The sequence below is a fragment of the Nicotiana sylvestris genome, chromosome 5, assembly GCF_000393655.2.
Source record: "Nicotiana sylvestris chromosome 5, ASM39365v2, whole genome shotgun sequence".
NCBI lineage: Eukaryota > Viridiplantae > Streptophyta > Magnoliopsida > Solanales > Solanaceae > Nicotiana > Nicotiana sylvestris.
The window spans coordinates 177868348-177891727 of NC_091061.1; the positions used below are offsets into that span (position 1 = coordinate 177868348).

Genomic DNA, 23380 nt, shown 5'->3' on the forward strand with positions numbered 1-23380 from the left:
TATAATATACTGGAAACTGGAGCACCAGTGCTCCAAACTCCAGTATATTATACTGAACAATTATACTTGCTGGAACTCCAATATATTATGCTGGAGTTCTAGTGTACTTATGCTGGAACTCCAGCATAATATATTGGCGTATTTTCCGGGTTTTGAACAGTGTTTTCGCTCAGATATATCTTTACATAAAAAGTGGCTAAATTTCGATTACTTTTGAAATTGGGCTATTTTTAAACGACCAGTTGTAAATCTGGCTATTTTTAAATTTCTCCCTACTTTTTTGGGTTGGGTAGAAAATTAAAAAATAGCCAGATTTACAAGTGGTCATTAAAATATAGTCACAGTTTCAAAAGTAATCGAAATTTAGCCACTTTTTATGTAAAGATAAATCTGAACGAAAATACTATTCAAAATACAGAAAATATTCCAGCATAATATACTGGACTTCCAGCATAATATGGTGGAGTTCCGTGCACCAATCTCCAGTATATTATGCTATAACTTTTCGTGTTGTAGCAAAATAGTGGCTATTTTTCTATGACTTTGCAAACACTGGCTATTTTTCAATTATCAATCCGAAAACTGGTTATCCCATGCTATTTTTACTTGTGTATGTGTGTTGCGTGTGTGGTTGGGGGGGGGGGGGGCAGTTTGGTTGTAAATTTTGTATTTCATGTTTCACAAAATGAACTCTTTTTATGGTTTTGCTATAGATATTATTTTGCTTGATAATGGAAAACCCAAAAAAAAAATCAATTCGAAGAAAATAAAAAATTATAAAAAAAAAAAATTGAACCAAACCAAATCTATTTTACTTTGAATTGGATTTATTTTCTTTCAAAATTAGAAATCAAACAACCAAATCAAAAGAACCAAATGTACACCTTATTTTTATATACAAATAACAATAATTACGCCTCAATATCAAGAGAGTTACAAACTTATATGAACACTATACAGTCATTGATGATGCATCAACATACATCACCAATCTGCTTCACTAACTGATTTCGACCAAGATACAACTTAATCAATATCAGAGGTGCGATTTACAAATAAGCAAGCTACAAAAAAACCTATAGAAGAAGAGAAGAGACGAGTCACGGAGTGAGCCATTAATGTTATTGCTTAAACCTTAACACCAAATGCATCTTTCCACATGAAAATCATACAACAAAGTCTAAAACTTGGTACCTTAAAAAAAAAAAAAGCAAAATACTGGCTTGCAGTAATTGAAGGGGAGCCTTGGCGTAATTGATAAAATTGTTGTCATGTGACCAGGAGGTTCGAGTCGTGGAAACAGTCTGTTGCAGAAACACAAGGTAAGGTTGTGTAATATAGACCCTTGTGGTTCGGTCCTTCCCCGGACCTCGCGCATAGCAGGAGCTTAGTGCATCGGACTGCCCTTTACTGGCTTGCAGTAAATGAATTAAGATGGAGCACCAATATATGATGCAAGTCAGCTAGATGTCACAGTATACTCCACAAGCAGTCACTTCAGCTCCAGCAACCGGACCACACACTACTAGAGGTTCTTCGCATGTCTTTCAATTGTAAATGCAATTATTTTATCCGATCGTGAGAGTTGTGCAAATGGGCGTTCATTATTGTATCTTTGCAGCTCGACAGACGCTTTTCCATTGACACCATTCATGACTCCAACGTATCTCAACACCTTCATACACATCGATTTTGTCAGAAAAGAATAGCACAAATACAAGTAAAGAAAGCATATAGTAGTACTTTGTTGCAAGGTTTTTGAAGTTTTGGAAAGCTTTCGTAGGAAACATGCATGTTTGTTGCAAGTGTTTTTTTAAATTTCTGATTTCTGCTCTTTTCATGATATATAGAGTATGATTTTTCCTTTTCAGGACTTTTTATGAAGGATAAAAACACAATATTTAAGAAGATGTTTTACTCCCTCTATACTAAACCGAACCTCCACATTTAACTTGGTACATATATGAAAATGGCCCTGCAAAAGTGTATCGCTAAAGTTAGAGCATGATCATTACGACAAGCAATATTTAAAGTTATGTAGTGTGTAAGAAACTTCTGGTTTTTCAAAGATGAAAAGTATTTTGCAAGTGAAAGGTGAACATCAGTTTCTGATGGAGAGAATACAAAGGCTAGTTGAGCTCTACATCCCAAAGGAAGAACAGTTCCAAGGCTTCTTTCATCCATCCATTTTGGCACAGCTTTCTTGCTTCGCGAACATTCATCTGAATTGGTTTTTGAAGTCTACCTGTCAGCAAAGGCGAAGATGTTATATCATTTCACAAGACTACTATTCTGGTCTAAGAGAGGTGTCACGTCACCTCTACTAATAAGACCAGTATATAGTATAGATATGTGTAGATTTAAAAAGAATGGGTTATTGCATACCCAAGTAAGTTCTCTCGCGAATCTCTTTCTCAGGCCAAGAGTCTAGTTGTTCTGCTACAAACAAAGGACATATATGCTCTTCATAGGCAATGCCACCGGCTTTAGAGCAAAGGGCTTCCAAACTTGCATGTTACTTTCATTAGAATGTGACCTTTGTTTCTAATGTTATTACAGTATGCGACAGCAACTGGCTTCATCAGTCACGGAGTCATGATGTTCACTACTGTCAGATCTGCTACTCCTTATCTCAATGCGATATTCTGTTGGTTCATTGTTATTTTCCCTCATTTGTAACAAGGCGTCAACCTCAGGTTCTTCTTTATACAACAAACGAAGTCCATACTTCTTCATTTCTCCAGAAAAAGATAGCCTAATAATTCCATAGTCATTTGGTGTTTTTCCATTTGCCTTAGATGCATCCCATAAGCCAGCAAAAGGTACAAAGGAAAATGTATATTATATTCTTTATCAAGATTTGAATGGGTCATGCAGTTTTGAGCAAGTTTCTGGGTCATGCACGACATCCCGTCATCACATTTGGGAACCAATTGAGCTGTGGTGTCAATTAAGCTGCCATTGTAACTTACAGCAAATCCCAAGAATTTATCAGGTATATACCAATTTTCAGGCAAATTGACTGATACACTACTATCCGTTCCCTGATAGAGGAACCAACTTGGGATCTTCTTTTGAGGATGCCAAATGGTAAGCACATTTTCGGACAAGGAATCTGAAGTAGAGATATTCTGAAACAGGGCATGTGCAAGCAAATTATATATAGAATCATTATGTGCATCATCCTTACCATACAGAGGCAAGAATTTCACCCTCTGTAGTTTCTTTCTCTTTGTTACTAAATCATGGATACTTTTCAGAGCCATATGACAATCTACATACAATTCATTTAATTCTGGTGGAAGTTCTGGCAGCTGTGTAAGCTTCTCGCACTCTGTTAAGTCCAAGATTCGAAGAGCACCAAGTTGGGCTATGCTTCGAGGCAAATGCTCAAAATTATTTCCTGTGAGATCCAAATATTTCAAAGAGGATAAGGATCCAATATCATTTGGAAGTCCTCCATCTGTTAGATTGCAGTTACTGAGATTCAGATCTTCCAATGAGCGTAATCCTTCAGACACGGGAGGGAACTCAAAGTACACTCCATCCTTGCAGAATCCAAAATCCAAGACTCTAAGTTTGTTCAAGCGTACGATGGAAGACGGAGGTCGTGATATTAGGGTATAGCTGGCATCAAGCCTCTCCAAGTTTTCTAAATCCCCTACCTCTTATGGCAAGCTTTCAAGTTTTGAGCAACCCAACACACACAAAATAACCAAACTTTTCAACCTACAAATGCTGCTTGGAAGAGCTACAAGGTATTCCATACCGCTCAAATCTAGCTTGGAAATATGAGTTTGGTACTGAGAAATAGAGGATGGTAGTTCCCTTATCCCAGAGCCTAGCATGTGAATCTGTATCTCCGGCTTCATTCTTCCATGGATTTCTGGAAATTTCTCTAAACTAGAGCAATCTCCTACACTTAGATATTCAAGAGATTCCACGTTAACACATGGAAACCTCTTAAGGCTTTCACAATACCCCAATTTTAACCGAATGAGTTTTCTACAACACCCCAGGGAATGGTGAACCTCATCAAGATTACTACGTTCCTCCAAATTCAAATACTCCAAATTTGGCATCCCCGTGAAATCTGGTGTTCGCATCAAGCATTTAGAGTAGCTGAGATCTATCCTCCGTAGAGACGGTAAATGCTGTTCAGAACACAAACAGAATGAGAAAAAATAAAGAACCTATTTTGTTGTTCTGCAGGATTCGAATAATAAAATATTTGATTAGTGGGGCTATCTATGAATTTAGAAACTGTTTTATTTTTTCATTTGTATTTGTGGGCATCAAATGACATCTGTTTTCTTGAATTCTTAATTACTTGTTGCTAGTGTTCCCAAAAAGTACTCCATTTATTACTCCCTCGGCAACAAATGAATGATAACATTTGCATTATGAGGGCCAACACATTATTTTGTATGGAATCAGAAATTTATATTCTATATATGGAAAATTACTTGTTAAGAAACTGAATAAAAATAAATTATAAATAAAAATATTGCTAACTGTAATTTAACATGATTGAAAAAAACGGTAGCAAAGAGAAAAGTGTTTCTCACTTTAAAAAAGTATAATATAAAATGGGGAAACCCAAATGTTAAATCCGGAAGCAATGTATGAACTCTTTTTGTTTTACTAATAAGTATTCCTTCCATCCCACTGTATACAATCTAGGACGAAATTTATATGAATCAAATCTTACTATGAGAAATAATTGAACGAGTTCTTAAATTGAGCTTCTTAGTTAAAATGATGATGGAAAGATTTGGAAAAAAAGGACATAAAGATCTTACAATAATACTGAGAACAACCCTAAATAATATAAAATACAATAATTTCTTTTGAGATGGAAATACATTAATTTGAGCTTATTAATTAATACTCCCTCTGGTCCATAATAAATGACATTTTGGCCATTGGCCTTTAAGAAAATACTAACTCCTAAAAAAAAGTATTTTGACTGAATTACCTTTAATTAAAAGTAGCATTTTGTTAACCTGACATACTGGGATTTGTAAAAAAGGGTAAAGTTTGGAAAAGTGAAATTAATTTCTTCTTGATTATGTAAAAGACACTTATTTTGGACCAAAATAAAAAGGTAAAAAAATTACTTATTATGGACCGGAGGGACAAACTTTTGTTTATTTAAAGACATGCATCATAATTCTAGCTAAAAAAAGGAAGTACCACAAATAATACGTGACAAAAGCAATAATATTTGCTCATTATCACCAAATTAAAGGACAAAGATAGTTAGAGAGAAAAATAAATGGCAATAAAATAGAATTCAAACTATTGTACCTTTGTTTCCATCCATAAATAACGCAGTGAACTGCTCCGGAGTTCAAGGTGAACAAGCATTATGGGCTCAAATGTAGATGGCAGTGACTCCCAAGAATACTTAGTCCAGACAAAACAACACAAGTTGTTGGGCAAATACTCAAAGGAACCATCACCGGTCTGCGACTTCCCTATGTTTAACATCCTAAGCCTTTTCATATTTTTCATGGATGTATCAAAATCGAAATAACGAAGAAAGATTGCTTCCATTGCCATGGTCCCCTGATAAGAAGATCATTAGTCTGCAAAGTATAATTTCAAATGTCATATAAAATCCGCTTGCTAATAGGACTACTTTCTCATTCCTTGCAATGCCTAAGTTTAAGATACAATATTAATTAGATTCTTTTTAAGAAATACTGATGTTACTTCAGAAAAATACTTTTTGCAATTAATTCTATAGTTCTATTTTCTAGTATTACATTTTTCTTAGAAGTTCATTAGAATCAAGTCTATAAGCTTTTCATGTTGTGATAGAAAGTAATTGTAATTGAAACAGTATCAATAAATTGTAACTTGCCATAAAAAAAATGATAAAGTGAATTTCTGATTGAGTTATTATGTAAAAAACGTCATAAAATTTTTCAAATTAATCCAAAGAATGACATTGGATCAAACAGATTAAGTGGCCACTAGACTAATCCATCGCTTAAAAATATAAGAAAAACGAATTAGGTAATGTAGATTAAAGAGTCTACTTAGCGAATTAGGCAATTAATGTCTTTTTTGTTTACTAATTAGGCAATTAATAGACAAGGTGGGTTGCTCTGATGGTAAGCACCCTCCACTTCCAACCAAGAGGTTGTGAGTTCGAGTCACCCCAAGAGCAAAGGTGGGAAGTTCTTGGAGGGAAGGATGCCGAGGGTCTATTTGGAAACAGTCTCTCTACCTCAGGGTAAGGGTAAGGTCTGCGTACACACTACCCTCCCCAGACCCCACTAATGGGATTATACTGGGTTGTTGTTGTTGTTGTTGTTGTTGTTGTAATTAGGCAATTAATATTACTTTTGCTTCTCCTACTAACTAGAGGGAACAACTAAAATGCCGTCCCTGCAAGAGTATGAAGCAAGATGAACAAATAATTGGAATTGACTGCCCTATATGTTTTTGGAATATGAAAATTAGAAATAAATACTAGTAGTACATTGTTTAGCCTACTTACTGTACTGTTGATCATCACTTCTTCGAAATCCTTGACGAGCCATAATCTGTTGCGTTCTCCCGGATTCTTTCGCAAGTTCACTATATATTTACCCATTTCTTGTATTAAGTCGTGCATTTGAAACTCACCTTTTTCCGAGATAAATATAAGAGATTTATCAATTAAGACACACAATCCGTATTCAACTCTAGAATGACAACTCTCAAGAATTTGCATGGCGTAACCTTTATATTTCCCTTGCAAGAAGCATGCTACATCTAGAAACATCTCTTGTTGGAAGGGCTCTAATCCATCATAGCTGATTTTGAGCTTTTCAACAATTTCCGAATTAGAATTGATTTTCATGTGCTCTATAGCACTTTTCCATTCAGTTAAGCCTAGGTTATGCAGCAAAGAACCCCACACTTTGAGGGCTAAAGGAAGGCCTTTAGCATAATTTACTACCTCCAATGAGAGCTCCTTAAAACACTCATCTGGATCTTCTTTTCTGAAAGCATGTTGATAGAATAATTGAATGGATTCATGATCAGGTAGTGCAGTCACTTCATATATTGCATCATCCTTCCCTATCAAATGCTTGTCTCTAGTTGTTACGACAACCCTGCTGCCATTACCAAACCAACCAATATCACCTGCTAAATACTCTAAATGATCTTTATGACCTATATCATCAAGCACAATTAGCACCTTCTTAGAGCAAAGTCTGTCTGGAATCATCCGCTTCCCATCAAGCTTATTATTGACGTAATCATCTTTTCTTCTTAACAATTCAGAGAGAAGGGTGTTTTGCAAAGAATGCAGTTTTTCATTTTCTTTAATATCCGCAAGGAAACAAGCAGCTTCAAATTGATGAGATAAAGTGTCAAAAATGGCTCTTGCTATTGTCGTCTTCCCTAGACCGGATCCCCAATATGATCCGAACATCATTGACTCCTACCTTAAGTAGGGACTTTAATTTCTCCAAATGAGTATCTATTCCCACAACATCTCGCAAAGAATACAAAGTAGCACTATTGCACAATTTGGAAATTTGGTCTACAATCCGCTGAATATTCTCTGCTTCAATCCTACGAAAATAAGAAGATTAATTGTGGATAAATGTAAGAAAGTCAAGTATTAGTAAGCATTTAATAATTATTTTTTTTATCACATAAGGGTAGGGGAAAGGGAGAGAAGATTGCAAGGTGAGGAATTGAACTCTCATCAACTAGGTAAATAGGCAATAAACTGAGCTACTAAATATTATTAATTTGTATAGAGATGATTAAAAGACTACGCTATTATGAACCCGAATTCACAACACAAATAAATGAGGAAAATGATGGATTTAATTCATAAACTCAAAGGTTCAATCATTACAATAACAATAACAATAACTAGAACTAAGAAAGAGATCCAGAGAAGAAATAGAGAGAGCCGAGGGAGAACAGAAAGAGATAGTCCGGAGGGAGAAGCAAGAAAAACAGAGACGAAGGGGAAGAGTTCTCAACAATACGCATACCTTATTTTACTAACCTAGTGGTATTTAACCATTTTCTAACCCGGGTCCCAGACATAACTTGCTAAATTTATCAATATGTCCTCCAAGATGTTATTTTCATTCATAACAATACCCCCATCCTCAATAAGAACCTTGTTCTCAAGGTTCGAGTAGAACAACATTGATATCATAGCGATGATTATACTAAGACTTGAATGTGGATCAGGTGTTACATCAATAAGAAATGGGTCTGAAAAACGGCTATCAAACAGTTCCCATGAGAATAATGTTGCAAAGCACAATGCTGGAATATGCAACTCCTTTGAGTCAGCTATTAGATATAGAGCAACAGTTGGGATCTCACGAGCTGACTCATGAAAAACCATATTGAACTTAGCCCCATCTAGTCTGGCAACACATTGTTCCATCACCCATCCATTGACAACAGGATATAATCTCTTCAAAGCCTTCTGGAAAGCATGGTCTCTTAGGATAATGGACACTAAAACAAGGCTAGAAACAATATTTTTAGCAACTGTAGCTCTTTTGTCTAGACACCAATATTTACAAGCATGATGGTAAAGTTTAGAAAGGTGCCTGGCAGATATATGCAGTTTGCAGACAGAACATTCATGCTCAGATATCACTGAATAAAGAACAATTTCACGGGCAGCGACTTTTCTCAACTCCTTAAATTTGTCAAGCCTTGAATCCATTTCTCCAATCTTTTGCTCAAAACATACTTTATCTTCACCCTCACAGGTTTTCACGGTGTTGATTATTTCATTATCACTACCAACAAAATAGCGACTTCCACCAAGTGCATCCACATTCCTTCTGTTGTTATTTAAGTAAAATTGATAGTTTGATGCCTTGTACCACCATACATATACCATCTTGACTGTTGTTTATAAACAAGTCAAAACAAAAACTACCAACCTCGATTATTTGCCCTGTGTCGACCCAAATGCAGACCTGTATGTCAAAATCACAGTAAAGCCATAGAAAATTGTTATTGGCACAATCACTTCTCTTAGTTGTTCTAAGAACTCTAGTCATTTGCTGCATATTCATGACAAATTTAAGTTGCAAGAGAACTGAACATGCAACAATAACAACAACATATGTAAGATTGTGTGGTGTCTCAATTTTCTGAAATAAATCCCCTGCTTTCGTCTTGTGTTCACCCAAGAGAAGGTTAGCGACCTTGTAAGGATAATCTAATATAACTACCTGGAAGTCATTGAGCTCAACTCTTGACTGGTTGTTAATTGTTAGTATAAGGTCATCACTTAGATTCCATGTGCCAGTTCTTGCAAACTTTGTGTTGGTCTTTTGAAAATTTTGATCGAACAACTTCGGCACCTTGTTTACTACCACTTCAGCACCCGGTTTCAACTCTATCAAGTCGGATGAAGGATCTTTTTCGGCACTATAATACTGATGAAAAGCTGGATATGTAACGGTAAATCCCATCAATAGTGGTGCCTGCAGGTACTCAGTATGACTGGTTAGACTCAAGGTCTTAAAATTCACGCCAAGAATAGTAACAGGTCCACCAAGGTTCACAATGAATAGATCCGCTCCGGAATCGAATGGGAATCGAGTCACGCAATCCTTAACTAGTAACAATTGATTGAAAGTTGAAACCAGTTTACCACCATGATCCAAGACGTACTTAAATGTTGTCCTGGTGCCTGCAAGCTGAAGGCTAATCAGTGAGCCTGTTTCATTCCAACCAGAAATTTTGTCGAACATTTGGCCATTGCTGAGTTTTGGACCTAGCGTTTCTGGATGAGCAACACCATCGGGTACGGGAATTGTGTTGCTGTTCGGCTCGATTAAGTGTTCTAGCTCGAAAAAATTAGAAGCACTCTGTCCATAAGCCACTGCCAAGGGAATAGCAGAAAAGACATTTGCACCTTCCTGCATCAACTTAGCTTTACAATCAAGATCCTCTGTTGCATCTACTAAGTCTGCAGGCTTATTCAAGGATTCCAAATCTCGTTTTTCATCGACCATAGGGGAAATATAAATATCTGAAATATCATCACTTGTGACAGCAGTCGTGGTCGACTGGGAATTGTCATCAAACACCTTGTCTTCGTCAATGGCGGACTTGTCTCCATCATAGAATAGAGCACCAGAAGCATGAAGTTTAAGGACTGGTAGATAAGGGATTGAACCCACTGTGGAAGGAAAATGAATGCTGGAAGTTGCCGTTGTAGGTGTTTCGCTGAACACCTTAGGTGACTGATTATTGTTCAAATCAGCAGCAAAGTTTGAAATAGAGACGTGGGCATCTGTGCTTTTCCACGTTGCTTTAACAGAAGAAGTTTCATTCACTGCTTTGGTGAAAGCTCTAGTAGGCATTTCATCGAACACATGCTTCGCTTCTGAGTTTCCCACTTTGAGTGTAGATTCTAACCCATAGAAGTTGGACCTGAAGGGAGATACATGGGCTTTAGACGAACACAAAGTAGCATAACTAATGTAGTGATGATAAGCCAGGGACGAATCAGCCACACTCCTATTGGAATCTGCGAAGGTCCATTTTCGAAAGCGCAAAATCAATTTCTCCTTGAAGTGGTTCCAATCGTAGAACTGTTTGTTACGATGTAGCCAATCAAACCAAACGAGGACCTCACCTTCAAGGTAGAAGTAAGGAAGAGGTAACCAGTCTTCCTCGGAGAAGCCAAGGAATTTGAAGTAACACTCCGCCCGATAAACCCAGGTCTCTGGGTTACCATTGCTGAATTTATCTAGTATCTCTGCTGCCATTGGAGTTCGAATCGATGAAAGCATCAATGTTATGAACCCGAATTCACAACACAAATAAATGAGGAAAATGATGGATTTAATTCATAAACTCAAAGGTTCAATCATTACAATAACAATAACTAGAACTAAGAAAGAGATCCAGAGAAGAAATAGAGAGAGCCGAGGGAGAACAGAAAGAGATAGTCCGGAGGGAGAAGCAAGAAGAACAGAGACGAAGGGGAAGAGTTCTCAACAATACGCATACCTTATTTTACTAACCTAGTGGTATTTAACCATTTTCTAACCCGGATCACAGACATAACTTGCTAAACTTACCAATATGTCCTCCAAGATGTTATTTTCATTCATAACATACGCACATAAAACAAATGCTTGAAGGAGCAATCAAAATATTATATGTGCAAAAATGTTGTTGAGAAATGGTAGTGATAGGAACTATAGTGTCTTCTGGGGTAATAGCAAATGTGAATAGCTTAAGATGTTTTTTATTTATTCTCTCTAATTACTGATAGAAACATATATAACAACCATCATTCCTTTTTTTCAGGAAAATAAAAAATAAAAATACTTTTAACGTCTAAATGACAATCAATGAAATTAGATTGTGTAAGCAGTATTCTTAGCAAAATAAATTGATTAAGTTTTCACCTTTTAATTTTTATTTTGTAAACATGATAAATTTATTTAGTGTCTATTCTGTTTAACTCATTTTTGAGGTACAGATTCTTTTTCTATAGTAGAATATGTAGTACTTCTTCACATAAGCAACCGCATTTGAATGAAAATTATTCCTTTTGAGCTCCTCACTTTGCTCCTACGGTATCTCGAATTCCATTTTTTTTCATTATAAGAAATTACTATGTGTTTTTAACTCACCCGTCACGGATATCATATCCTTTTAGATCTGCGGCAGCAGTTAGAGCAGTCCTCCATCTTTGCACCTTTTGCATTCCTTCAACAACATCCATATAATTTGTTTCATGTTTGTCAAAGGCTTCAGCAAAGCTATCCCTCTGGTTCCGAACATGTGATGGATCCACATCATAGAAGACTGGTATGACAGTTTGTCCGCATTGATCCTTGCATTCCATGATCTTCACTAGCTCATCTAAGCACCACCTCGATGTTGCATAATTCTTTGAGAAAACGACGAGGGCAACTTGAGACTGTTCGATAGCTTTCAAGAGTTCGTCTGATATTGATGCGCCATGCTCTAGCCTTTTATCATCTTGAAACGTGAATATTCCACTGTTTTCCAAACCTTTGAAGAGGTGACCTGTAAATGTTCTTCGATTATCTTCACCTCTAAAACTTAGAAAGACTTTGTAGTTTCACCGAGGAAACTGTGAAGCGCTCCCAGAAGCAGAAGATGATGCCATTGATTCAGTTAATTATCTGAAAAGACAAAAACCTATATGTGGATAAATTGTACTTGTGGTAAGAGATCAACTGATGATAATAGGAGAGAAAGAAATAAACAACTAGCTACTGGCACTTCAAATAAGAAAAGTTCGTATGAGATGGGCTCTACTCCATAGAATTATTGGTACTGGTATACTCTGTAACATTAATGCTATAGTCCAGTTGACGTGAATTATTGTTACTATTGAATTGAATTATGGCTCCAAAGCACAAACACAAACGTCCCTCTCTCTCTTCTCTGCCAAAGAAAAAGGACCCCATTGATTGAATTTCTTTTTCTATTTTAATTTTCTACGGAGGTTGACAAAGTCTTCGTCCAGCAAAATATTTCTCTCTCAGGTTTTTTTATAAGATTATATTGTCCGAGCTAGCTACTGCAAAAAGTCCTAATACATTCCAAGAACAAAAATTTTATAATCAGAACCCCAATTAATATCAAATAATGAACAAAAACACATAACCCCACTTAATAAAAACAAACAAAAAATCAAGAATTTGAAGGATTTACCTTAATGGGTATGTAAAAATTGGAGTTAAAGATTGCAGCTTTTCCACTAACTACTGCAAAGTGTAACAATACATAGCAAGAACAAATTTTTATAATCAGTAACTCCAATTAAGATCAAATAATGAACAACAACACATAACCCACTTAATAAAAACACACAAAAATCAAGAATTTGAAGGATTTTACCTTAATGGGTATGTAAAAACAGGAGTTAAAGGTTGAAGCTTTTTATCAAAAAATGGCTAGAAGTTAAATGGGTACTTTGATCTGCTGATGGATTTTTTTGCTGTTTGATATTCTTGTTCACCAACTACTCACTGACAAACAATAAAATTCCAACGTTTGGCTCTGAAAATACCACTTAATAAAATACCAAATTTAGCTGAAAATTTCAATTTGTTGGACAAGATTGGGCTGGACTTGGAGCCGGAGATTAGGGGAGAAATTCAAAAATAGCCAGATTTACAACTGGCTAGTATATTAGGGGAGAAATTCAAAAATAGCCAGATTTACAACTGGCTAGGGGACACACAAAAATGGCTAATCAAAATTTAGCCATTTTATGTAAAAGATAAATATGAGCAAAAATACTGTTCGAAACCCATAAAATACACTAGTATATTATACTGGAGTTTTTCAGCATAAGAATGCTTGGAACTCCAACATATTATAATGGAGTTACAAGATAAGTATGCTGGAACTCCAGCATAATATGATGGAGTTCCACCATAAGTACACTAGAACTCCAGCATAATATACTGGAGTTCCAGCAAGTATAATTGTCCAGTATAATATACTGGAGTTTGGAGCACCGGTGTTCCAAACTCCAGTATATTATACTAGAGTCAGCAAAGTATACCGCGGTCCAGCATAATATGCTGGAGTTCATACACGGGTGCACCGAACTCCAGTATATTATGCTGGACTGGTCTCTGTTGCAGCAAAATAGTGGCTATTTTTCATTGACTTCGTAAATGCTGGCTATTTTTGAATGACCAGTCCGAAAACTGGCTATACCGTGCTACTTTTACGGGGATTAGTGGGCTGCTACAGACTTCTGGACTTGGAACAGGGTAAAATTCAAAAATAGTCAGATTTACAACTGGTCGTTTAAAAATAGCCTAATTTCAAAAGTAATCGAAATTTAGCCACTTTTCATGTAAAGATAAATTTGAACAAAAACACTGTTCAAAACCCAGAAAATACACAGTATATTATGCTGGAGTTCCAACATAAGTATACTTGAACTCCAGCATATTATACTGGAGTTCCAGGATAAGTATAATATGACAGAGTTCCAGCATAAGTACACTAGAACTCCAGCATAATATACTGGAGTTCCAGCAAGTATACCGGTCCCGCATAATATACTGGAGTTTGGAGCACCGGTGCTCCAGTCTCCAGTATATTATACTGGAGCCAGCAAAGTATACCGGTCCAGCATAATATGCTGGAGTTCATACACAGGTGCACCGAACTCCAGTATATTATCCTGGACCGATCTCTGTTGCAGCAAAATAGTGGCTATTTTTTATTGACTTTGTAAACGCTTGCTATTTTTGAATTACCAGTCCGAAAACTGGCTATACCGTGTTATTTTTACCTTGGAATAAGATTCAACTATTTTTAAATGACAAGTCCGAAGCGAGAAATTCAAAAATAGTCAGATTTACAAGTGGTCATCCAAAAATAGCCACAGTTTCAAAAGTAACACTGTTTAAAATCCAGAAAATACTCCAATATATTATACTGGAACTCCAATATAATATATTGATCCAGTATACTTTGCTGGAACTCTAGTATAATATACTGGAGCCAGCAAAGTATATCGGTCCAGCGTAATATGCTGGAAGTTCATACACAGGTGTACCAAACTCCAGTATATTATGCTGGATCGGTCTTTGTTGCAGCAAAATAATGGCTATTTTTCAATGACTTGGCAAACGCTGGCTATTTTTGAATGACCGGTCCGAAAACTTGCTAGCCCGTGCTATTTTAACCTAATCCCGGCTCTAGAGAGAAATTCAAAAATAGCTAGATTTACAAGTAGTCATTCAAAAATAACCACAGTTTCAAAAGTCATTAAAATAATAGCACGGGCTAGCGAGTGCTTGACCAAGAATTCACAAATATTTCCTTTTTTCCACTATATTTTCCTGATTTTAATTTTAGGATAAAATTAGTTTCCCTCGGTCCCAAAATAAGTAGAGCAGGGTTTTAAAATTTTTGGATAACTCGGATATTGATTATTTTAGTTTTAAATAAGATTTAATATTTTAAAAAATACATAAAACGCATTTCAAACCATGAGTGATTTTTATGATATTTAAAATGCATAAAAATTTGCGATCAATAAATTAAGAGAGAGAGTTCTTCTTTTTACTGATAGAGAATTTATTTATTTATTTATTAACATTGACTTTTCTTAATATCTTTTTCTGGACTAAAATTTTCACAAATATTTTCCTCGTTTTAATATAATAGTCCTAGTTTAAAATTAATTTTTTTATAAATATAAACAAAATTACTGAAGCCTAGCATATTAGTCCTTTTTGTTGTCTTTTCTTATCTTGAAACTAGTGAATTTATCCGCGCTTTGCGCGGTTATAAAAAATATAAATTTAATTAAAATAAAGGAGATAAAATTTTGGTGGACATATATAAATAAAAAATAAATTCTATATATTGATTGAGGTTAAAGGGACAACATCTTTCATAAACTGACTTTTTAAAAAAATAAAGAATTATAAGCATTTTTTTCACTTATATATGTGTTTATGCGCACCTTATTTCCTTAGTCTAATACATATCTAAAACACGCATATTCTTTCATTAGATAGCACACCTATAGTCTTTCCTTAAAAAAAAAAAAGAATCTTCTATTCAAATCATAAAACTTGAAATGAATGCAAGACAACTAAAAAATAAACAAAAAAGTGACATCTAAAGTTGTGATGTCTGTCCATTGAATTGTATTTCCAATATTTATTTGTTTTCTTATTCCTTTTCCTTTTTTCAACTATTCTTCTTTTCTTCTCTGAATATATTTTTTAAAGTCCTTACCAATTCTCCTATTCTTGAAAAGTCATTGAATTTGCACGATCATTATTGATTTCTTTCCTCTTCCCTCCTCTTAATTCATCTATTCTTGAAAACTCTTTAAATTTCTACTATTTTCGTTAAATTTATTTTTTTCTCCTTTTCCACAATTACTTCAAATAATTGCGGTTTAAGTTATATACATATCTACATGCGATTTAATATAAAAAAGAATTTATAATTTTAAAAATAAAATATATTATTTGCTTATTTGCTATAATAGGTAAATATGGCATGATATTGTAGATAAATTTGTATACATCATAAATATATAGATGTAAAATAAAATACTTTGCTCCCTTCTTTATAGTATTTACAAATCTCCACTTTCTTCTCCTAACTCTATGCAAAATTCCCAAGAAGTCTACTTCTTTCTCTTTCAATGTTCTCATTGCCAATCCAATAAATTGAAAAAAACTAATTCATTCATTCAAAAAAAATGTTGGAGATGAAAATGGCAACAATGGAGTCGTAATGGAGAAGGTTCTCAAAGTCTCTAAGGAAAGGGATTAGGTTAGTTCTTGTCGGAAGATAGATATGTCTGAACGATACAACATAATATGGGTTTGGAAAATTGGGCTCCAGACATTTCATTTCTGTGTTAGGCCTTTTTCGTCTTGGACCTCTTTTTTGTCTTGGGCCTATGAGAAAGCTGTAGAGAGAAGTCTTTCAGATTTAGGTTGTAAATATTATTTTGCTTATTTGTACTTATCCTTTAGTTTGTTATAGCTTAGCTAATAAATTAGGGACACGTAGCATAAGTAGTTATTTTGAGATTCCATTCTTGTTGTATATAACAAAATTCTGTACAATACTATGGTCATTCATTCAATACAGAAAAGAGAATTTTCTCAATCTATCCCCTACCTATTCTGTCATGGTATCAGAGCAGTGCTGGTATGCTTCAAGCCACGTTTCTTTATTCAAATTCTTTTCTCATTTACGATGGGAACAAATTCACAAACCACTGATACACTCATCTCCTCTCCCCCTGTTCCAGCAGCTTTTGTATCTGCTGGTTCTAGTGGTATTGGTTTAGTTGATTCAGCTCATCCCTACTACCTCCATCATTCAGACTACCCAGGAATGAACCTGGTCTCCTCAGTGTTTGATGGCAGAGGTTATGGTGGGTGGAGAAGAGCCGTAGTCATAGCTTTATCCGCTAAGAACAAACTAGGATTCATTGATGGAACCCTAGCTGTTCCAGATGCAGATTCTAGCCTTCAAAGAGCTTGGGCAAGATGCAACAACATGGTCCTTTCTTATCTCCTCAACTCACTTTCCAAAGAAATTGCTGAGAGTGTCTTGTACTCACATAGTGCAAAAGATCTGTGGCATGACCTGGAAGATAGGTTTGGTCAGGCAAGTGGAGCAAAGTTGTTTCAGCTACAAAAAGAACAAAGTGCTGTGATGCAAGGTAACTCGAGTGTTTCAACCTATTTTACTAACATGAGAGAATTATGGGATGAGCTAGATGCACTCAATACCTTTTCTGCTTGTGTGTGTGAGTGTGATTGTGGGGCTAATGCAAAGAGTATCAAGGCTCATCAAGATGAGAGACTTTTGCAATTCCTTATGGGTTTGAATGAAACCTTCATAGGAGTTAGGAGCAACATATTGTTGTCATCTCCTTTACTTTCCATTGGGCAGGCATACTCTTTGGTCATACAAGATGAAAAACAAAGAGAAATTCATGTTGTACCTGCCTACCCAGGGGAGTCTGGTTCCTTCATGGTAACAAACCAAGCAGCTGGGAAGAAATATGGTGATTCCAAAGGACAGAAGGGGTCCTATGATGCAAAGAAGAGTTCAGGGATTTGTACCTACTGCAAGAAGCCAGGACATAACATTGATAAGTGTTATAGGGTCCATGGTTTTCCTGCAGATTTCAAATTCACAAAGCCAAGGAAATTTCAGGACCAGTCAAGGCAAACAATGCTCTAATCTCAAATGAAGAAGGAGAACAGGGATTTGGAATTTCAGAAGGAAAAATCACTTACCCAGGAGAATGTCACTCAGCTACTTCAGCTTCTTCAACAGTTGAAGATGGGACAGCAAGGAGGCAGTACTTCTGATGGTACTGCTAGTGCAAACTGTGTTGGTATACACAAATTCTTTAAGTCACTTGCATGTTTCTTTCAATTCAACAGTCATTCATGGATACTAGATTGTGGTGCTTCGAACATATGTCTTATAATAAGATTTTTTTTGTCTAATCTCAAACCTTTAATCAAGCCTAGAATAGTCAATCTTCCTAACTCTCAGAAAGTTTTAGTTACTCATTATGGATCAGTAGCTCTTTTATCTAATCTGGTAATACACAATGTGTTGTATATACCTTCTTTTAAGTACAATCTACTATCTGTGCACAAATTATGTAAGCAGCTTAGTAATCCACTCTTTTTTACTTCTACTTCTTGTTTTTTGCAGGGCCCTTCTCTGAAGAGCCCTCTGGAGATTGGTAAGGAGAGAAGTGGTCTCTACATTCTTCAATCAAGGCCAACAGCTCCCATTCCCAAGAGTTTTTTACTTTCCAATAGTAGTTTGGTATCTAGAAAGAGTTTCAATGACAAACAATCTGCTCCAGTTTTACTTTCTTGTTTTAGTTCTTCAGATCCCTATGTAAAAGAAAAATTATGGCACTATAGACTGGGTCACATTCCTTTAAGTAATATGACAAATATATCTACTATTCCTGTTTCTTCTTGTTCAAAGTTTTTTGTGCCTTGTGTTGTTTGTCCTATGGCTAGACAGTCCAAACTCCCTTTTCCCACTAGTTCTATTTCCACAAAGAATGTTTTTGAGCTAATTCACATAGACACATGGGGGCCCTATAGCAACCAAACTTATGATGGTTATAAATACTTTCTTACAATTGTTGATGACTACAGTAGAGGAACATGGACTTATCTACTAAGTACAAAATCAAATGTATTTCCAGTTCTTAAGTCATTTTTGGCTATGGTAGAGAGATAGTTCAATACCAAGGTCAAGATAATAAGGTCAGACAATGATTTTGAAATTAGGGAGTGGGAGTCTGCAGTCTAATTTTTTTTCTTCACAGGGAATAGTGCATCAGACTACTTTTGTAGCTTCTCCACAACAAAATGAGGTTGTGGAGAGGAAACATAAGCATCTTTTAGAGACATCTCGAGCCCTGCTCTTGCAATCAAAATTGCCTATTGCTTATTAGAGGGGATTGTGTTCTAACTGCTTTTTACTTGATCAATAGGTTTCCTTCCAAAGTTCTTTCTTATAAAACACCCTATGAGGTTCTTTTCAAATCCAAACCTAGTTACTCTAATTTGAGGTATTTTGGGTGTCTATGTTTTGTTTCTACTCTCTCAAATAACAGAACAAAGTTCCAACCAAGGGCTATACCTTGTGTTTTCTTGGGTTATCCACATGGAAAGAAGGGGTACAAGGTTCTCCATCTTAGCACTCTAAAGCCCTTTTGTTTCTAGGGATGTTGTTTTTCATGAAGAATTCTTCTGTTTTTCCTCCATCACATCCAAGGGGTCAACTGGCTCCTTTTTACCTACTGCACCAATGTCCAGTTCTCCTACCTTCTCCCTTGATTTACCACACCCTGCTACTGAACATTCAGAACTCCCTCATAAAGATCCTCTTGTGCAAAACTTTCCTGATTTTCCACCTTCAAGTCCTACACCATCTTCTTCTTTTATCCCTCACTCTCCTATTCCTACTGCTTCACCTTCAGCTACTGAACCCATGCTGGACAGTCTTATTAGAAAATCCTCAAGGCCACATAACCTTCCCCTTACCTCAAGGACTACATTTGTAATGCTATTCAATTGACTGATGTAAGTGGTTTTTGTTTCCTATCACCTGTAACACCTTCTAGTTTTCCTTTCAATAACCTATCTACATCCAACCAACATCTCCTAAATTCCCTATCCACTATCCAAGAACCAACCAGCTATACCCAAACAGCCCATCACCTAGGATGGCAGGAAGCAATGGAAAGAGAGATAGAAGCACTTGAGCTCAATTACACTTGGGAGGTCATGGAATTACCTCCTGGTAGAAAGGCATTACCATGCAAGTGGGCATATAAAGTGAAGCACAACTCTGATGGATGTGTGGAAAGGCTCAAAGCTAGACTTGTAGTTAGAGGGGATATTCAAAAAGAAGGGATAAACTTCAATGAAACATTTTCCCCAGTGGTAAAAATGACCACCATCAGATGTATTCTAGCTACAACAATTAAGAAAGGTTGGGGAATTGATGTGAATAATGCATTTCTGCATGAGGATTTAAATGAAGAGGTGTACATGAAGTTTCCAATTGGGTTCACTCCTTCTTCTCCTACACATGTTTGCAAGTTAAAGAAGTCACTATATGGGCTTTGTCAAGCATCCTGGCAGTGGTATGCTAAATTAATAGTAATCCTTAATTTTAAAGGTTTCTCCCATTCTCTCAATGATTATTCCCTATTCTTTAAAAGGTTTGACTCCTCTATCTCTATAGTGGCCGTCTATGTCAATGATATACTCTTGACAGGAAATAATTTAGAGGAGATACATGCTTTGAAAGTTTTTCTATATCAGGAATTCAAAATAAAGGATTTAAGGAACTTACATTATTTTCTTGGAATAGAGGTACTGCGTGAATCTGAGGAATAATTCTGACTCAGCGAAAATTCACTCTTGATTTATTGCTGGAATTTGATTGTCTTCACAAGCCATCTGTTTCTTGTCCACTTGATCCCACTGTCAAATTGTTGGCCAAAACTGGTGCTCCTATCAAAGACCCGACCTTGTATCGCAATTTGTTGGGAAAGTTGAACTATTTAACTCATATAAGGCCGGGCCTTTCCTTCACTGTGCAGGATCTAAGCCAATATATGCAGGATCCACGAGTTCCTCACATGCAAGCAGCCCTTCGTGTCCTTCGATTTATCAAAGGATCCTAGTCTTGGTTTATTCATGACTTCTTCCCCTTCGTATCAGTTGTTGGCTTTTTGTGACTTCGATTGGTGCACATGCCCAGAATCGCGCAAATCTGTCAGTGGGTTTTACATTTTGCTGGGATCTTCTCCTATTTCCTGGAAATCCAAGAAGCAGACCTCAATTTCTCTTAGCTTTGCAGCAGTTGAGTATCGATCCATGCGGCGTGTAGTCGTAGAGCTTACCTGGTTAGTCAAGCTCTTTGATGATTTGTCTATTCCAATATCCCTTATGTTCCCTTTTCACTCTGACAGCCAACCCGCAATTCACATAGCTAAAAAACCCGTCTTTCATGAAAGAACGAAGTATGTAGATCTTGATTGTAATTTTGTTTGCCAACAGTTCATGGCAGGTTTGATTTCACTATCATTTGTTCGCTCCTCTTCTCAGCTCGCCGATTTGTTCATAAAGCCTCTTAGTGGCCCTTTTCATCACCGATTATTGGGCAAGTTGGGAGTAATTTCATCCCTCTCCAACTTGAGAAGGGGTGTTGGAGATGAAAATGGCAACAATGGAGTCGTAATGGAGAAGGTTCTCAAAGTCTCTAAGGAAAGAGATTATGTTAGTTCTTGTCGGAAGATAGATATGTCTGAAAGATACAACATAATATGGGTTTGGAAAATTGGGCTCCAACCATTTCATTTCTGTGTTGGGCCTTTTTCGTCTTGGACCTCTTTTTTGTCTTGGGCATATGAGAAAGCTTTAGAGAGAAGTCTTTCAAATTTAGGTTGTAAATATTGTTTTGCTTATTTGTACTTATCCTTTAGTTTGTTATAGCTTAGCTAATAAATTAGGGACACGTAACATAAGTAGTTATTTTGAGATTCCATTCTTGTTGTATATAAACAACATTTTGTACAACACACTATAGTCATTCATTCAATACAGAAAAGAGAATTTTCTCAATCTATACCCTTCCTATTCTATCATGGTATTAGAGCAGTGTTGATCTACTTCAAGCCACGTTTCTTTATTCAAATTCTTTTCTCATTTACAATGGGAACAAATTCACAAACCACTGATACACTCATCTCATCTCCCCCTGTTCCAGCAACTTCCGTATCTGCTGGTTCTAGTGGTATTGGTTTAGTTGATTCAGCTCATCCCTACTACCTTCATCCTTCAGACTACCCAGGAATGAACCTGGTCTCCTCAATGTTTGATGGCAGAGGTTATGGTGGGTGGAGGAGAGCCGTAGTCATAGCTTTATCCGCTAAGAACAAACTAGGATTCATTGATGGAACCCTAGCTGTTCCAGATGCAGATTCTAGCCTTCAAAGAGCTTGGGCAAAATGCAACGACATTGTCCTTTCTTGGCCCCTCAACTCACTTTCCAATGAAATTGTTGAGAGTGTCTTGTACTCACATAGTGCAAAGGATCTGTGGCATGACCTGGAAGATAGTTTGGTCAGGCAAGTGGAGCAAAGTTGTTTCATCTACAAAAAGAACTAAGTGATGTGGTGCAAGGTAACTCGAGTGTTTCAACCTATTTTACTAACATGAAAGGATTATGGGATGAGCTAGATGCACTCAATACCTTTTTTGCTTGTATGTGTGAGTATGATTGTGGGGCTAAGGCAAAGAGTATCAAGGCTCATCAAGATGAGAGACTTTTCCAATTACTTATGGGTTTGAATGAAACCTTCATAGGAGTTAGGAGCAATATATTATTGTCATCTCCTTTACCTTCCATTGGGCAGGCATACTCTTTGGTCATACAAGATGAAAAACAAAGAGAAATTCATGTTGTACCTGCTACCCAGGGGAGTCTGGTTCCTTCATGGTAACAAATCAAGCAGCTGGTAAGAAATATGGTGATTCCAAAGGACAGAAGGGGTCCTATGATGCAAAGAAGAGTTCAAGGATTTGTACCTACTGCAAGAATCCAGGACATAGCATTGATAAGTGCTATAGTGTCCATGGTTTTCCTGCAAATTTCAAATTCATAAAGCCAAGGAAATTTCAGGGACCAGTTCAGGCAAACAATGCTCTAATCTCAAATGAAGAAGGAGAACAGGGATTTGGAATTTCAGAAGGAAAAATCACTTACCCAGGAGAATGTAACTCAGCTTCTTCAGCTTCTTCAACAGTTGAAGATGGGACAGTAAGGAGGCAGTACTTATGATGGTACTGCAAGTGCAAACTGTGCTGGTATACCCAAATTCTTTAAGTCACCTGCATGTTTCTTTCAATTCAACAGTCATTCATGGATACTAGATAGTGGTGCTTCAGAACATATGTCTTATAACAAGAATTTTTTTTTAATCTCAAACCTTTAATCAAGCCTAGAATAGTCAATCTTCCTAATTCTAAGAAAGTTTTAGTTACTCATTATGGATCAGTAGCTTTTTTCTCTAATCTGGTAATACACAATGTGTTGTATATACCTTCTTTTAAGTACAATCTACTATCTGTGCACAAATTATGTAAGCAGCTTAGTAATCCACTCTTTTTTACTTCTACTTCTTGTTTTTTGCAGGGCCCTTCTCTGAAGAGCCCTCTGGAGATTGGTAAGGAGAGAAGTGGTCTCTACATTCTTCAATCAAGGCCAACATCTGCCATTCCCAAGAGTTTTTTACTTTCCAATAGTAGTTTTGTATCTAGAAAGA

General features: G+C 36.3%; 2 protein-coding genes and 1 pseudogene across 3 annotated transcripts; 1 reads left to right on the top strand and 2 right to left on the bottom strand.

The window, feature by feature from the left end:
* Positions 1-1008: 1008 nt before the first annotated feature.
* LOC104234117 (TMV resistance protein N-like) lies at positions 1009-13091 on the bottom strand (annotated as a pseudogene).
* LOC104234116 (uncharacterized) lies at positions 7614-11305 on the bottom strand. 2 transcript variants are annotated; one of them, XM_070145697.1, is made up of 2 exons: positions 10640-11305; positions 7614-10531 (listed from the first exon to the last, which is right to left on the bottom strand). In XM_070145697.1, the coding sequence occupies exons 1-2, from the start codon at positions 10794-10796 to the stop codon at positions 8835-8837; spliced, it is 1854 nt and encodes a 617-aa protein (XP_070001798.1). In that variant the 5' UTR covers positions 10797-11305; the 3' UTR covers positions 7614-8834. The 2 variants fall into 2 exon arrangements, with proteins under 2 accessions (XP_070001798.1, XP_009785916.2); XM_009787614.2 differs by having other exon boundaries at positions 7614-8966; positions 9225-11305.
* A 3655-nt stretch (positions 13092-16746) lies between the features above and the next one.
* LOC104234119 (uncharacterized) lies at positions 16747-17745 on the top strand. The gene has a single exon (XM_009787617.1). It carries the CDS (start codon positions 16747-16749, stop codon positions 17743-17745), a length of 999 nt encoding a protein of 332 aa, XP_009785919.1.
* Positions 17746-23380: the final 5635 nt, after the last annotated feature.